Consider the following 14668-nt stretch of genomic DNA (forward strand, 5'->3'; position numbering starts at 1 on the left):
TATGACAATTTGTGACTGTTCCAGCAGCAGCAATCCCGCAGCAAATGAGTTACCGGAGAAAGACAAAATTGCCAAGCTTGAGGCCGGATATCAAGTTGCCAAGGTAAGTTAAGTACATACTAGTAATATACTAGCTGTTAGTACTAGTACTAGTATTATTACCACGATTAGTAGTACTAGCAGTGGTTTTTAAGAGTCGCCCATGGACGACTCGAAATAGGTGATAGCCGTTGTCATCGCAAAGGAGACCGACGAGCATCCATACCTACTGAGCTCTTAGGTACTACACCACCCCTTCAGCAGTGTCCAGTCATTTAACGCTATGTGGCTGTGTGCTTAAGTCACACTGTCTTGTTCCGCTCTGCTCTCCCGGCTACCTTCACCACCACCAACCCTCGGGGTTGCACCGAGTACTGGCGTTCAAGCATAACAAGCTTGACTTGCGCTACAGCTGCAGTAGCAACAGCTGACTGGCAGTCATTTGGTACGTCTGATATCGCATACACCTTTTCTTCAGCACAGCCATTCATCATGGCCCTGCCGCCACCTCCAGGTCTCAAAGCCACCTCTAAACCGCAACCACCCTCCTCACTACCGCCTCGGCCTCCTCCATCCGCAAATGCTCCACCACCCTCATTCAAACCCGCCGTTCCCTCGGCAAGCCACACCAATGGCGCAGGAATCCCAAGACCAGCGCACAATGCGTTCACAGCATTCGCGCCTCGATCCGTGACCTCGTCAACCTTTCGAACGGCAAGTGCTGCACAATATGTCGCACCTCCAGCACCATCATACACCACTCCGACACCGTATCCTCCGCAACATGACGCCTACCCTGCGCAACCACAATACGAACCTCAATCCTATGCAGACTCATCTACTCCCCAAATTCACAACCCTTTTGCACCACCCACAGCGAACGCTTCAGGTACAGGCTATACCGGCACCCAACTCATAGATCCAGAGATGGAAGCTCAAATCCTCCAATGGCAAAGCGCCTATGTGAGTAAGGATGACAACAAATCCTCCTCCACCTCCGGCTTCCCCCGCCGCGAAGGCGCCACAGGCGCCAACACTGCCCCTTTAGGCAGTTCCTCCCGACTCGAAACCGCATCCCCATCCGTCGCGGCCTCCTCGCACTCCACCCCGGGTAATAGCGACAATACAGCCAAAACGGTCCACCGCTCCGGCGGCGGCACAACCTGGACCGACAGCACTCTCCTAGAATGGGACCCGGCCCACTTCCGCCTCTTCGTCGGCAACCTCGCAGGTGAAGTAACCGACGAATCGCTGCTCAAAGCATTTTCTAAATACCCTTCGGTCCAAAAGGCGCGGGTCGTAAGGGACAAGCGAACCACCAAGTCGAAGGGATACGGCTTTGTCAGCTTTAGCGATGGAGACGAATATTTCGCCGCGGGCAGGGATATGCAGGGGAAGTATATTGGAAGTCATCCGGTCTTGTTGAAGAGGAGTAATACCGAGGTTAGAGCTGCGCCGGTAGGGCAGGGGAGGGATAAGCATGGCAGAAAGGGGAAGGGCGGGGCTGGAGGAGGAAGTGGCGGTGCTGGTGGACATGGGAAGTTGGAACATGGAGGGATTAACAAGAAACAGCCGAAGACGAAGGGAGGGCTGAGGGTGCTTGGTTGAGCGATCACAGTGATTACATCTGAGAAATTCTCGAATCCGCGGCAAGAGGGACGGATGGAAGAGAGAGACCACCATAGACGAGCTCTTTCAGATAAGGCTGAGCAAACGAAGATAAGAATGATACCCTTTGTTTTTCGATCCGAAGATCATGGCGATGACGACAAGGTCAACCCTACCCCATCACCCATCCCATCACATATCGCATCAGAACACAACAATTTTTCATTGCCAGAACCCCCATCCAAGTCCCCCTGCCATCTCAACGCCAACGAAAGACGACGCAACACAACACCAACAATCCCATTCCCACCAAGAACCATACACACGGCAAAAAGAGCAAATGACAACCGCGCTACCCGCAATCCCTCCCTAGGGGGATGATAAATGAGTGACTAGAGAGCTGTTGAGATCCAAGTGCTCCAACCCGGACAAAAGACACTAGTTACGTCGATACAAGTATTAGAGATCCCGCTATCTAAACAGAACAGACAGACACATGCACAGGCTCGCGAGCTTAGGAATCATCCATTCCTAGTTAGTTCGAGGCTAGGACCTTGTTTCCTGGGCCGTTTCACTCCCATGAAGACGATCTGCCCGGAGGAGGGATGTGAGAAGGTTACAGTGTGAGGCCGTTCAGACTTTGCTTTTAGGGGTTTGGATGCAGATAGGGATAGTGAGGTTTCTGCTGAAGTGTTCGGGTGAACTCGGCATGAAACCGCCTTCCAGAGGAGTTCGAGACAGGGCTTGTAGGGTGCAGATATATTAAGTCTCTGGACTGAAAGGCCGACTCGATGTGGTTTGGAAGTGATTTCACACCAGCTGCGTTGGAAGCTCTGGCCGATGATGCCAGGGTTAGCCTACCGCTGAGAGTGGTGAGATATATGCGGCATGCCAATCATCGCAGACCCCTCTCGGATTTATATGAACCTAGTTCTGTAAGATGTTGGAAACCGCTGTTTCCTGAAGCTCTGATAGGCGCAGGTTGCAATTTGACCGGATGAGGTATCTAGACTTCCCCAGAGACGAACTTCCGTCCACCAGAGCTCCCCCACAACTTATTTGGGAACATGTTTCCAACAGCCTTCCTCGCAGACTCCGGCGGATGAACGTTACGGATTTTAACTGGATTAGGAATCTGAATTGTCAAGAAGAGTCGTTCGTCCATCAGCGTTTCGCTCTACCGATTTGGAACGTGGGGTTTGCTGAATCAGGAATCCGAACTGTCAAGGAGAGTCGTTCGTCCACCAGCGATTTCGTCGAGTTCGTTTTCGGACCTGTTTTCGAACAGCTTTCTCGAGACTCTGGTAGATGAAACTTTCTTTTTGGCCGGAATGAGTAGAAGGGCTGTCGACAGGTCAATATTCCCACCGTCAGAGCTTTCACGCCAGCATTTTAACACCTATTTCGAACAGGCTTCCTGATTACTTCGGCAGATGGAGCATCCGCCTTGTCCCAGATGGCGTTCTGGACTGTTCTTATAGTTACGAGAACGACAGTCTATATAAGCCATTTTATGAGTTGTTCTTGGTAGCTCTACCCAAAAGGTAGGGTGACGTTGGCCTTTACCTTGATGAGTACGCAATGGTAGAGGTTTTTCTGATCACCATGGGTGTGCTCGGCCATCTGTTAGTCTTACTATGAACCCGGATCGGAGCTTCTTCAGACCAGCTTTGCTAAAGCTCCTGGAGCAGGAGGGTGAGTTTCTACCGTGTTCGGTGTTTTGAATGAGCTCAACTTGGTGGAGTGACGGTATCTTATCCTGTGAACAACTTGGTGATTCATTCCTGGTTAGTTCTTGGGTTTTGAATAGAGAGAGCGGCACAAATGGCATCTCAGATGATGTTTGATGTTTGTGCAGTCATGGCGAACTCTGGTCAAGCTGAGTTGCAAGCTGTTGCAAACATGTTTTCCGAGAAGTCTGTCCAACGAAAGCCACTAACCTACTGTCCCCGGATTAGGTGTTTGAGACATCTCGGCTCAAATTTCTATGCAACTATCGTGATAGTTGGTTCTTATTGAAGAGAGAAAGACCTTCTATACGAATCATAAACATAAGGAGGACAATTTAGTGAGGATCATGTACTCGCGGCATATCTGATAGGGTAAGGAACACTTTATTCAAAGGGAAGCTGCTCGAGGGACATGAATTCTCTCCGTTCTTGTTCTTCGTACTCTGTTGCCAATTTCCTTCCAACGCACGTTGAAGGCAAGCTCTTGACGTAAAGTAATCACGTCAAGATCCAGTGTTCCTGGTACCGAATGGTCTTCCGATGTGGAGAGTGGAGATGGCCTTGACGCCACCAAGACTCAGGTCCGGTTACGGGCCAATATACGAGCACCCCGGTGGACAGAGAGGTGAGGTCTCGCTCAATTCCGTAACTTGCATGCCAGGAACGGGTGATATTTCCCGCATTTGGAAATTTGGAAATTTGGTAATCATTAGATCAGCCGCCATTGTTGCCATGGGGATTCCTTCTCTTCCTAGTGCAAGTAAACGGGAAGTAAGACAAGGTTGATGGTGTGGTCTGTTAAATGCACCCAAAGTGGATATACTCCGTACAGCGTCTGGTCATCACCCAAGCCAGATGGCTCTGTTGGCTAGAAGCCCAGGTGAATTTCTAAGAGGCAACCCTTCGCAATTTATGCATAACTTAGTTAAGCCTCTTAGCACCAGAGACCGCGCGCATGCGAAACGCATGCGACTGGTGGCAGTAGTGTAAGATTGTAGGATGAAAGTGCTAGAATGGCAGTCCGCCTTCCCAAAAAGGAAGCTAAACTAACTTGGCGTTCCGGGCCCACACAGAGCACAAAGCATGACCCTGTCCAGATGTTTTCAATGTTTTTTAGAACTAAAGTTATTTGGGGAAGTTCTGGACATTTTAGAATTCTGGCAGATGAAATATCTTTGCCAAACGAGAAAATCCATATACTCGACTAGGCTAGCCTTGGGCAGTCTTTCCTCTCCGGGCTGTCTTTGTACCTACGAAGTAGGCGATTTTCTAACCTTGTCAGAGTCTGAAGCATTGAAATTCCTTCCTTTCAGGTCGTGATCCAGCAGCTACTGCCTGAGTCCACAAAGGCCGAACATAGCCTCTATGGAGCTGTTAGATCTCCCAACCATCCCATCCGAATAGAAACACTGAGCACTGCCCGGTACCAGGCGTTTCCCGACAACCCAACCTTTGCACCATCACTACTATTCAGAGTCAAATGTCCCTCGCAGCGGGGTCTTCGCCCACTTCTCTGCAACAGCGCCCTTGGCAGGATCGTCCCGATCGAGCGCACTTCCAGCTTCTGGTTTGATTACCTCGCTGTACGGGTGGGGTCTTACAACCTCAAGTGACAGGTCGGGATCCTTGCTGTAGACGCGGAGTCCTACCACACAAACAGCGTTCCATGGCTCTGGTCCCGATTCTTCGCCTGCATCCCAATCTCTGCCCTGTTCACTTCTTGCATATGTACTACGAGCTTCGTCTGAGTCGTAGTCGAGGTCAGTTCGCCAGCTGAATTTTGACTCGGTATCCGAGTTTGACCATTGTGGCTCCGTGAATGGATCTGCTTCTTGTTGATTTTCCCGCTTATCTTGATCTTTCATTTCGAGCTTTCCATCAAGCGTCGTTCTTGGAGCCAATGGTGCTGGGCGTCTTTTCAACAGGTTGACGTCTGTCACAGCGTCTATGCCGTTAACCTGAACTTTGGGGGTAGGAGGATGATCATGCAAGGTTTTGTCAGCTGAAGAGGTTGTAGAATCTTTGTCGGCCACAGCATCATTGCTCCGAGGTGATTGACGGGTATTGTTTGCGGGTGATTCAATCGGAGTTTCCTTTGGATCCGATGTGGTTGAAGTCTGAGCACCTTCAGACCGCTCGTGTGATGAGTTGAGCTCTTCCGCAAATGATCGATCATCGTCTGCTGTTGCTTGCCCATTCCCAACATTGCTTGAGTGACATTCCGACCGATCAATGAAGTTTTTCTTATCAGATTGGTACCCATCACCCCTTTCGCGAGATCGCTGCTCTGCAGCTTTCTCCTCATGCTTTCTATCTTGCATTTTCCTTCTCTGTCGGGACTTCTTCTCCTTCATCCACACCTTTTCTTTGCGTGCTTTTACTTCATTCTTCAGTTTCTCCCGTGCCGCTGCGGCTTGGGCCTTTTCGGCCCACTGTCGCTGCTCCACCTCCTTCTCCGTCTCGACTATCACACCTTTTGCATGCGCAATGTCATACGATAACCCAACCTGGATCAATTTGTCGCGCATGTGCTCGGCATGAGCGGAAATAATTTCATCCATTGTGGGACCACCAACGCGGGTAGCCGTTACCTTCATCAGCACAAAGTAGGAGCCGGCTTCAAGAGTGATGTCTGTGCTGACAGAGCGAGTCATGTAATAGTCGACATTGCTCCGAACAATGTAGTCTTCCTCGTCACCAACTCTCTGGACGCGAAACTGAAGCTTGAAGTTATATTGGCCCTGAAGACCAGCGAAGTAGGTCTTGTCGAGCTGTGAGAGCACAATTACAACAGGAGTGGTCCTCGTCACATTGACCGAGAATCGTGTCTGATGGTAGTCGGCGGACCAAGGCACATGTAGCGAGGTAAATTGTTGGGTAATACGCCAGTCTGGTCCGAATATGCGAGTACGGTCTAAACGCTGATATTTTCGCAATAAGTCTTCGTACGACATCCAGAAGATCTTCAATCGTCAGTGTCTCCCTCGAAAGATGTGACGGGCATCTCACTCCATCATCGCCAAATTTGTGATTCAGCCTTTCCATCCATTGTGGTGTCCATTCAGCACTACCATCGCTCCACGCGCCGCTCCATCCCGTGTTGCCCCAAGGATTCCTGACGAAATTCTTAGCCAAGAAGGGTATGTGCTGCGTCAACGTACCTGACTTTGACGAGTCTGTAGGTTATGCCATCTATTGTATGCTCTACAGCGTCCATAATGCTGTAGGCATGCCCCTCGTGAATGCCTTGCCTTCTATTGGTAGGACGGTTTGGCTCCAACCAATCTGCGTGCTGTCCGGTTGAGCAGCCATAGAGAAATTCCTTTCCAACTTTTAATAGCTCGTTCACCCAGAACTCATTCTTGTCCAGAATGTCCGATGAATAGATTTCAGAAGTCACTCCACCGGTCAAATCTTCGATTGCCTCCCTACCAATCGTCAGCTTGTAAAGTTGCGGAAGGGAAAGCGTGCCTACCCTGTCCAGCCGCCAGAAATTGATGCATAGTCCCCATGAGCTTTTGCATAGGCTTTTTCCAGCAATGGCAGCCAGGTCTCGTTGGGTTCGCTGCACTTGGCAAAGTATAGCGAACGAGATCCTGTTTGGTGAGTACGTCGATATTCTTCTTCGGTATCTCGACGAGCAATCGTATCCCACATAATTCGTTCCATGTTGGACTCGTCATAGTCTGGGGCAGTCATGTACAGCTGATCGTCAATTATACATTGTTGCCACTCCCCATCTGAGCAACTTGCATTAGCTTCGGACAAGGACAAGACGCCTCGAGTGACTTACCTCTATGGAAGACAAATCCGTACACACCAACAGCCTGGTCATGGATGACACAGATCTTGTTGATCAGACCGCTCATATTGCCTAAACCGCACAAAGCTGCCATAAGATAACAATCGCCATCATTACCTTGAATCACATCCCCAGCTGTTGGTCCATGGATAAAGAATTGAGGGTCCTCGAAGATATCCTACACACGGTCAGCATGCCATCCGCCTGTAACAAAGCCTCTGCTTCTTACCGTAACTCTTTTCACAGCTTTCGGGTTATAATCCTCGTCTGGTTTCTCTAAACCTTCCAAGCAATACCTTCTTCCTTTCTTCAGATCCCATTCAATGTCGAAGTGAGGATCACGATATTTCTGATTGACCCTTCGACACTCCCTAATGATGCGCTTCACATCACGAATACATTCTTCTCGGGCCTGTTCGTAGGATCTGACGGCCCGTTGAGCTTGCGCGACACCATTCGGAACTTTTGCGATCTTCTTCTGCGCATAGGGATTCTCTGGTAGTACGGTGAAAACCTTTCCTGGATACTTTGCGTAGAATTTGCTCCAGAATCGATTTATACTCTCCTGTGGAGTGTGCTTATCTATTTTGCGAGGGGGTGGGGGTGGCTCTTTCCGCCGCTGGTTGGCATTCAGCGATATCTGGATTGGCAAGGCTACAGTATTGTGAACATCGTCGTTCTCATCCGAATGGACAGACATGTCTCTGACAGATTGGTTCGGAAGGAGCTACCACAGCAGGAAACTAAGACTCAGGTAAAGAACTGGACAATGAGAAATAGTTAGGGAAATAGAAATAACAAGGAGGTATGAACACGGAGTACAAAGGAATGAGCTTGCAAGAGGCGTAAGACCCAAGACATGAGTTAGGCTGTCTTTGTAGGATCGAAACGCAAATGTGAAATTACCTCGCACAGGCAACATAAGGGCTTCCTGCGATGCCTCATCCAGCATTTGAGGCAAGTTCAGTTTCATGCACTGAGCTGTAGACGTATCAGTCAAACAAGCCCGTTAGGCGAGGCAGCAGATGAGGCCGGAGCCTCAGTCCTGAATGGCGGCATATAGTAGGCGGTGTTGCCCAATTTCTAACTAGCCCCTGCCGATTTGGGGGCCAGAGATTGATGCGACACAGGCTTTGGATGTTAGAAATAATGGTTCTGTTGCATCGCGTCTGCGCGTCTAGGGTCTGCGCCAGGCTGCCTCAAATGTCTCGGCAGTGTGTTCTTCAACGTAAAGTTAGCAAAGGTAGAAGATTTGTGGCCTCGGTTTGTTGGTTGTTTAGGCTAAACTAGGCTAAGTGCAAAAGCATCTGATGAGGTTCGGTTATGCGACGCTATGTACGTAGTACTCATACATACACCCATGCCTGGGCTTTGATACAGAGACAGTCAAGCATGCAAGACAGTTCTGATAGCGACGTCTCTCCATGCCAACGTATCATTGCCTCCATAATCCATGCTTTCCGACAATCTGGCTAAAACCCTTACCCAGAAGACCTTGAACGCCAGCCACCAAGATCAGCCTAACGCCTAGCAAGACCGATAAGGCTCCTAGCACCACGCAGGTTGCCTTCAGGCTCAATGATAACCATTGATTCTTTCCCGGCCTGAGTAAGCTGAGCTGCCCGCTGCGAAGTAAGGATGCATGCATGCTTGTTTTGCTGAAATCCGCCTGGCCGGGTCGTACTCTAGCAGCGCATCTAGCAGATCAAGACCGTGCTCATCCAAGCCTGCCACCAAACTTTTAGTCTCTTCTCGCTTCCATTTAGGGAACGACGACTTGAAATCAGGGAACGAGGTTACTCCTGGCCAGGTATTCTCGTCTGGTGTACCGAGTAATCTGGAACTGTGTTAATCTTGCTGGGTGCCTGTGCACTTAAGGAGAGCCTTACTTGAAGATCTTAAAGATTTCATCGATCTCTGAGTCGCCGGGGAACAGGGGCTTTCGTGTGCACATCTCTGCAAAGATTGCGCCAATGGACCACATGTCCACACCAGTAGAGTATTGTCGACCGCCGAGCAGAATCTCTGGTGATCGATACCATAGCGTGACAACCTAGCACAGTCATTGTAAGCAAAATAAATGTAGTAGTCCAGAGAGGAAGCCTACCTCATGTGTATATGTCCGTAGTGGCACTCCAAATGCTCTCGCAAGCCCAAAGTCAGCCAGCTTCAAGTTTCCTTCTCGATCAATTAGTAGATTCTGCGGCTTGAGGTCTCGATGAAGGACTCGGTGGCTGTGACAGTATCGAATCCCCTCGACGAGCTGTGCCATGAACTTTTTGACCATGTCCTTGCCCAGACCAAGTCGTTGCATGTCGAGAGTGGAGCCTTCGGGAAGTGCCTTGCCTCGACCACCGTCACTGACCGGAAGGGCTTCCATATATTTCTTCAAATCTAGGTCGAGGAATTCGAAAACGAGGTAGAGTTTGTGGCCGTCGGCGTGAACGATGTTGAGCAATCTCACAATGTTGGGGTCATTCATTTCCTTGAGCAACGAGATCTCACGGATGGCAGTGCTTGGGACACCTTCATCTTCAGCTTCAAGACGAATCTTTTTCAGTGCAACGATCCGGCCGTTGTGTGCTAAGTCTCTAGCTTTGTAGACGACTCCATATGTGCCTGTCATCCATCATTAGCTCGTCATTGCACCTTTGCAGGACTAGTAGCCGTCTTTGATCACGCTTGCCGCTCACCTTCACCGATCTTCTCGATCTTCTGGTAATTCTCCATGGTGTAGTTGTCGTGATCTGGTAAAGCAAGGCCGTTCGGACCGCTGGATGCAGTGTAGTGTCAAAGCCTTGATTCGAATGTGCAAGTAGTTATGCTATTGTGGAATTATTAAAGCTGCTTCCCATGCAGCCTTAATCAATCATGTGCGCATTGTGTTCTCCGTTGCTGTTTATTCGACTTGTGTACACAAACAGAGGTAAGCTAGCTTAATCACCCGTGTTTAACGCGCTGATTGGACGGTCATTGGCGCGTGCCCGAATTCTGAGAACCAAACTTCGAACCCAGCAGACCTGAGTCCATTACTTTATCAAAAATTGTCTGGAGTCGGCCATGCCTTAATCCCTTGTCACATCCTTCTCAGCAGGTGAACTGTAATCACTGGTTGAGCTCATCTTATCTGTTCTAATGTTCGTGAAATGATACCCGCCAATCGGCTGGACACTCACGAGAGACCTCCAGAAGCCATACGTAAGTTGTTCAAGAAATATCAGAAGTGCAAAGCGGAGGATTTACACATTGACCCTGATGTTATCGACATGAGCAGAGAGGTGAACGGCTTGGGCCACCAGCTCCAGCCGGCATCGTCTCAGTCCTGTTTTGGCGCTCGAGATCATGCATTTCGAGAATTTCTGTGCTATCCGTCCGATGGTTGTGGTGAAGAAAAAGCTTCACCTGTTTCTGCATTCGCGGTCACAAGCATTCCCGGTTAGCTTATCTAAATTCTGTCTTACTATCTTTTCTTATACATCCAGGACTCTACATCTTGCCCAACTTGTTACCTCATGAAATCCAGCTTGCTCTGCTCTCGAATCTTCTTCACCGAGATCTATCCAATCCCAATCATCAAACAAATGTTCACTTACACCACAAAATATCATACTCGCTGGCATCCTCTAATTTACCCATCCCTTCGTTCTTCAACAAAGACCAGGCTTTCATCTTCCCACCCCAGGACCCGGTTGTCCACAAACCTATCAACATTGCCGAATTCCTCGGGAAGAAGCTTCGTTGGATGACGCTTGGAGGTCAATATGACTGGACAGCCAAACGATATCCACCAGAGACCCCACCTCCATTTCCAGCCGACATCAAGCAGCTTCTGAAGACCCTACTCCCGGATCTGGATGCGCAAGCAGCCATTGTCAATGTCTATTCTCCTGGAGACACGCTCAGTATTCATCGTGACGTTAGTGAATCCTGTGACCAAGGTCTAGCCAGCATTAGCATCGGCTGCGAGGGAGTATTTATTGTCGGCAGCCAAGACGGCACTCAGGCTGCAGTCATAAGATTGAGAACCGGAGACGCGGTGTACATGACCGGCGCCTCGAGGTATGCCTGGCACGGTGTCCCGAAGATTCTTCCGAACACATGCCCTGACTGGCTTGCTGTATGGCCGGCGAGTGACAACAACGAAAAGGTGTACAACCATTGGCGTGGCTGGATGTCCAACAAGCGAATCAATCTGAATGTTCGTCAAATGTACGACACATTATCTCCAATCTGAAATGTCTCGATAGGGCCCAAGAGTTCCCTGCATGCTCTGCGTTGGACGATGGGGGTATACATGCAGCAATGCAAATGGAACTGGGGTGCTGGCCTGGTACCGAGGTTTGCAGCATCTTCAAGTCGGAGCTCACCCCGCACCACACCGATACATAAGAGAAATATCCCTTGTCCCTTGAGCCGCTTACAGTAGTACTCCAATACTACATCGGAATCCCACAACTAAATCCCACATTTAAATATGTAGCTTTGGAAAATGTTCCAAATATCCGAGCCTCCTCTTCAATCATTCTTATCTCACCCTTTCCTTGATAGCAGTGAACTGCCATGGGCTCGTGGAAAGACATCGCAGCTGCAAAACGCGAAGCAATTCTAGACTCTATTCCCTCAAAATGGCGCATGTCCCGCATCCCATCCAGAGAGGAACAGAAAGACGTCACTGGACCGTATATACACCAATTCCTCAGCAAGGAGGAAATTCAAATAACAGAGACGGATGCTGTGGGCCTTGCTAACCAGATCTCTTCCGGCAGCTGGAAAGCTACTGAGGTTACTGAGGCATTCTGCCATAGAGCTTCCCTTGCACATCAGCTTGTACGCTTTATGCTATCTTCGTCTTCTGGCGAGGGACTTGCTGATCCTGACAGACGAACTGTTTGCATGAAACATTTTTTGATGCTGCATTGTCAGATGCCAAGGACCTCGATGATTACCTTGCCAAGCATGGCAAAACCCTTGGACCTCTTCACGGCGTTCCAATCAGCCTAAAAGACCAATTTCATGTCAAGGGGGTTGATACTAGCATGGGCTATGTCGGTTGGATCGGCACCTTCCAAGGCATCAAGAATGATCCGAGGAAGGGAGTGTATGAGAGTGAAATGGTGCGAGAGCTTCGAGCCCTGGGCGCAGTTTTGTATTGCAAGACAAGCGTACCACATACCTTGATGACCGGAGAGACTGTTAACAACATAATCGAGTATACCTGGAATCCTAAAAATCGCAATCTTTGCTCCGGCGGAAGCTCTGGAGGTGAAGGCGCACTGATTGGGTTGAAAGGCTCACCAGCCGGGTTTGGGACCGATATTGGTGGCAGCATCCGCATTCCTGCTGCCTTCAATGGACTATATGGAATTCGGCCATCTGAAGGCAGGCTGCCCTTTGAAGGTATGGCCAACTCCATGGATGGCCAAAACTCGATCCTATCAGTGGTTGGCCCCCTTGCCACCACCATTGGAGGTGTCAGGCTGCTCGTGAAAGCAATCCTGTCACAATCACCTTGGTTGCACGACCCTTTGGTTGTGGACATGCCCTGGCGCGATTGGGTCGAGCATGAAACTCGGGATCTGATCAAAGCAGCAGCGTCTGGTAACAGCAAGCTGTCATTCGCAACTCTAAAGCATGATGGTGTTGTTGGGTTGCACCCTCCTGTTGCTCGTGCGGTCCAGGTTTGTGCGGATCTTCTCGCCAAAGCCGGTCACAAAGTCATTGAATGGAAGCCACCATCACATCAACACGGCACGAAATTGGTTTTTAACGCCTGGAAATATGATGGCGGCGCTGATATTCATTCCGCCGTGGCTCTGTCCGGAGAACCACTCGCGCAACAACTTTCAGTTTTTGGAGATAAGCCAGAGAAGCAGTATTCTGCGGCCGAAATATCGGCGAACAATGTGGCATTACGAGAATGGCGGAAGCAGTATATGGACTACTGGAACAGCACAACCGAGTTCACCGGCACAGGGAGACCGGTGGATGGTGTCATTACCGCTGCTGCGCCATTTGCGGCAGCTCCTCCATTAGGCTATACGTACTATGGGTACACGATGTTTGTCAATGGGCTTGATTATACCTCGGTGGTCATTCCAGTAACGACGGTGGATAAAAGCCTCGATGTTGTGGACCATTCCTATCAGCCGCTGAATGATATAGACAAGACTATACAGAATGGGTATGATCCAGAGATTTATGATGGTGCTCATGTTTCCGTGCAGCTAGTGGGCCGGAGATTACAAGAGGAGAAGATGCTATTATTGGCCGAGCACTTGGGTTCAATGCTAAAGATTTGAAGAACATGGACCTCCGGACTCAAATTTTTGCAATCTCGTTCAATATGTACAACTCTCTATGATTATGCACGTGGTTATCTCGTGTGGATGACGAAACTGTAACTTCATTTCTCGCACCAAACTTAGGCATTTATACTATCCTCAGTCTATTAAACCTGTCATCGCCTCATCGGCCACGTCATCAGTACTTCTTAACATGCTGTGGTATGACATACATCATATCACACCATTGACGCGCGAGCAATGTGATCGTCTCGCTCAGCGCTGAACGGATATACATGCCCAAAAGTTTACAACGCCTAAATTGTTTGTCAATATCCACTTTCGCGATGCGGACGATGGCTGGACGTATATCGGGGGCAAAGCGGTAATCAAGCCTTCTAGCTTCATGCTCATCTCATAACCTTGAGTTTCAGGGAGAACTTGATCACGTATCTAATGCCAAGCTGCTCCAGAGACGAACAAATCGAATCAAGGCCCATGTGCGCGTGGGTCAAAGAACCAAGTAGGATTTTGATGATCTGGCGTTGAAGATCGATAATGCATGGAATGCAGTCGTAAACAGTACCGAGAAGCCCAAGGACGAGAGCAGGGAATTGGGAACTGTGTTCGTGGTCGGAGAGATTGTAGCAGGCGTTGATGCGGGCCTTGTGCTTCCAGAGGTATGTTAACATTCTGTCGAGCAGTAGGAAGAAACGGCTCTGTTCTCTCTAAGAAACTGCGCAGGGCGCAGAAATAAGTACAAATTTGCCGTGAGGCGCAGCGAAATTAGCAGCAAAATTGCAGCTAAAATTGACCAATCAAAAGCAAGAAAAACACAGGGATAACGCGCATGAAATGCGGCCTCTCAGGAGGTCAACACATTCTCTTGCGTTTCTAAACATCACAGGACCTTCTCATCAGCAAAATCTCCCTGATATTGATTCATTGTATCATTTCCCATACCCTCCTCAGATATTAATGTCTCGCACTACCGATATGATCACCCGAGCAGGCAGGGAAGGACGTGGAATGGATTCGAACGATGATGCCCTATTACGAGGAACAAGGCAACACTAACGCCGATGTACGAGGATTGGTGTGCAAGGTCAAGAGCCGTCCCGAGTTCCAGGTACCGGAATGATGAGATTGAATGGTAGCGGGAACATTTATGTAGTGGCCTATTGCTAGAATGACTTGCAGGAGCTGTG

The 14668-nt window shown here is 49.3% G+C and overlaps 5 protein-coding genes across 5 annotated transcripts; 3 read left to right on the top strand and 2 right to left on the bottom strand.

Annotated features, from left to right (window-relative positions):
- Positions 1–531: 531 nt before the first annotated feature.
- Positions 532–1647, top strand: EPUS_01768 (uncharacterized protein; the record flags this gene model as incomplete). Its single annotated transcript, XM_007804373.1, has 1 exon — positions 532–1647. The coding sequence occupies one exon, from the start codon at positions 532–534 to the stop codon at positions 1645–1647; it is 1116 nt and encodes a 371-aa protein (XP_007802564.1).
- A 3196-nt stretch (positions 1648–4843) lies between these two features.
- EPUS_01769 (uncharacterized protein) lies at positions 4844–7879 on the bottom strand (the record flags this gene model as incomplete). Its single annotated transcript, XM_007804374.1, has 6 exons — positions 4844–6340; positions 6387–6492; positions 6539–6805; positions 6853–7117; positions 7171–7357; positions 7409–7879. The coding sequence occupies 6 exons, from the start codon at positions 7877–7879 to the stop codon at positions 4844–4846; spliced, it is 2793 nt and encodes a 930-aa protein (XP_007802565.1).
- Positions 7880–8754: 875 nt separating this feature from the next.
- EPUS_01770 (Cyclin-dependent kinase 1) lies at positions 8755–9909 on the bottom strand (the record flags this gene model as incomplete). The annotated part of the gene is made up of 4 exons (XM_007804375.1): positions 8755–9016; positions 9069–9232; positions 9287–9798; positions 9873–9909. The coding sequence occupies 4 exons, from the start codon at positions 9907–9909 to the stop codon at positions 8755–8757; spliced, it is 975 nt and encodes a 324-aa protein (XP_007802566.1).
- A 416-nt stretch (positions 9910–10325) lies between these two features.
- EPUS_01771 (uncharacterized protein) lies at positions 10326–11413 on the top strand (the record flags this gene model as incomplete). The annotated part of the gene is made up of 2 exons (XM_007804376.1): positions 10326–10614; positions 10662–11413. 2 exons carry the CDS (start codon positions 10326–10328, stop codon positions 11411–11413), a joined length of 1041 nt encoding a protein of 346 aa, XP_007802567.1.
- Positions 11414–11739: 326 nt separating this feature from the next.
- EPUS_01772 (uncharacterized protein) lies at positions 11740–13478 on the top strand (the record flags this gene model as incomplete). Its single annotated transcript, XM_007804377.1, has 2 exons — positions 11740–12006; positions 12060–13478. The coding sequence occupies 2 exons, from the start codon at positions 11740–11742 to the stop codon at positions 13476–13478; spliced, it is 1686 nt and encodes a 561-aa protein (XP_007802568.1).
- Positions 13479–14668: the final 1190 nt, after the last annotated feature.

This window comes from Endocarpon pusillum, assembly GCF_000464535.1.
Source record: "Endocarpon pusillum Z07020 unplaced genomic scaffold scaffold3350, whole genome shotgun sequence".
Lineage (NCBI taxonomy): Eukaryota > Fungi > Ascomycota > Eurotiomycetes > Verrucariales > Verrucariaceae > Endocarpon > Endocarpon pusillum.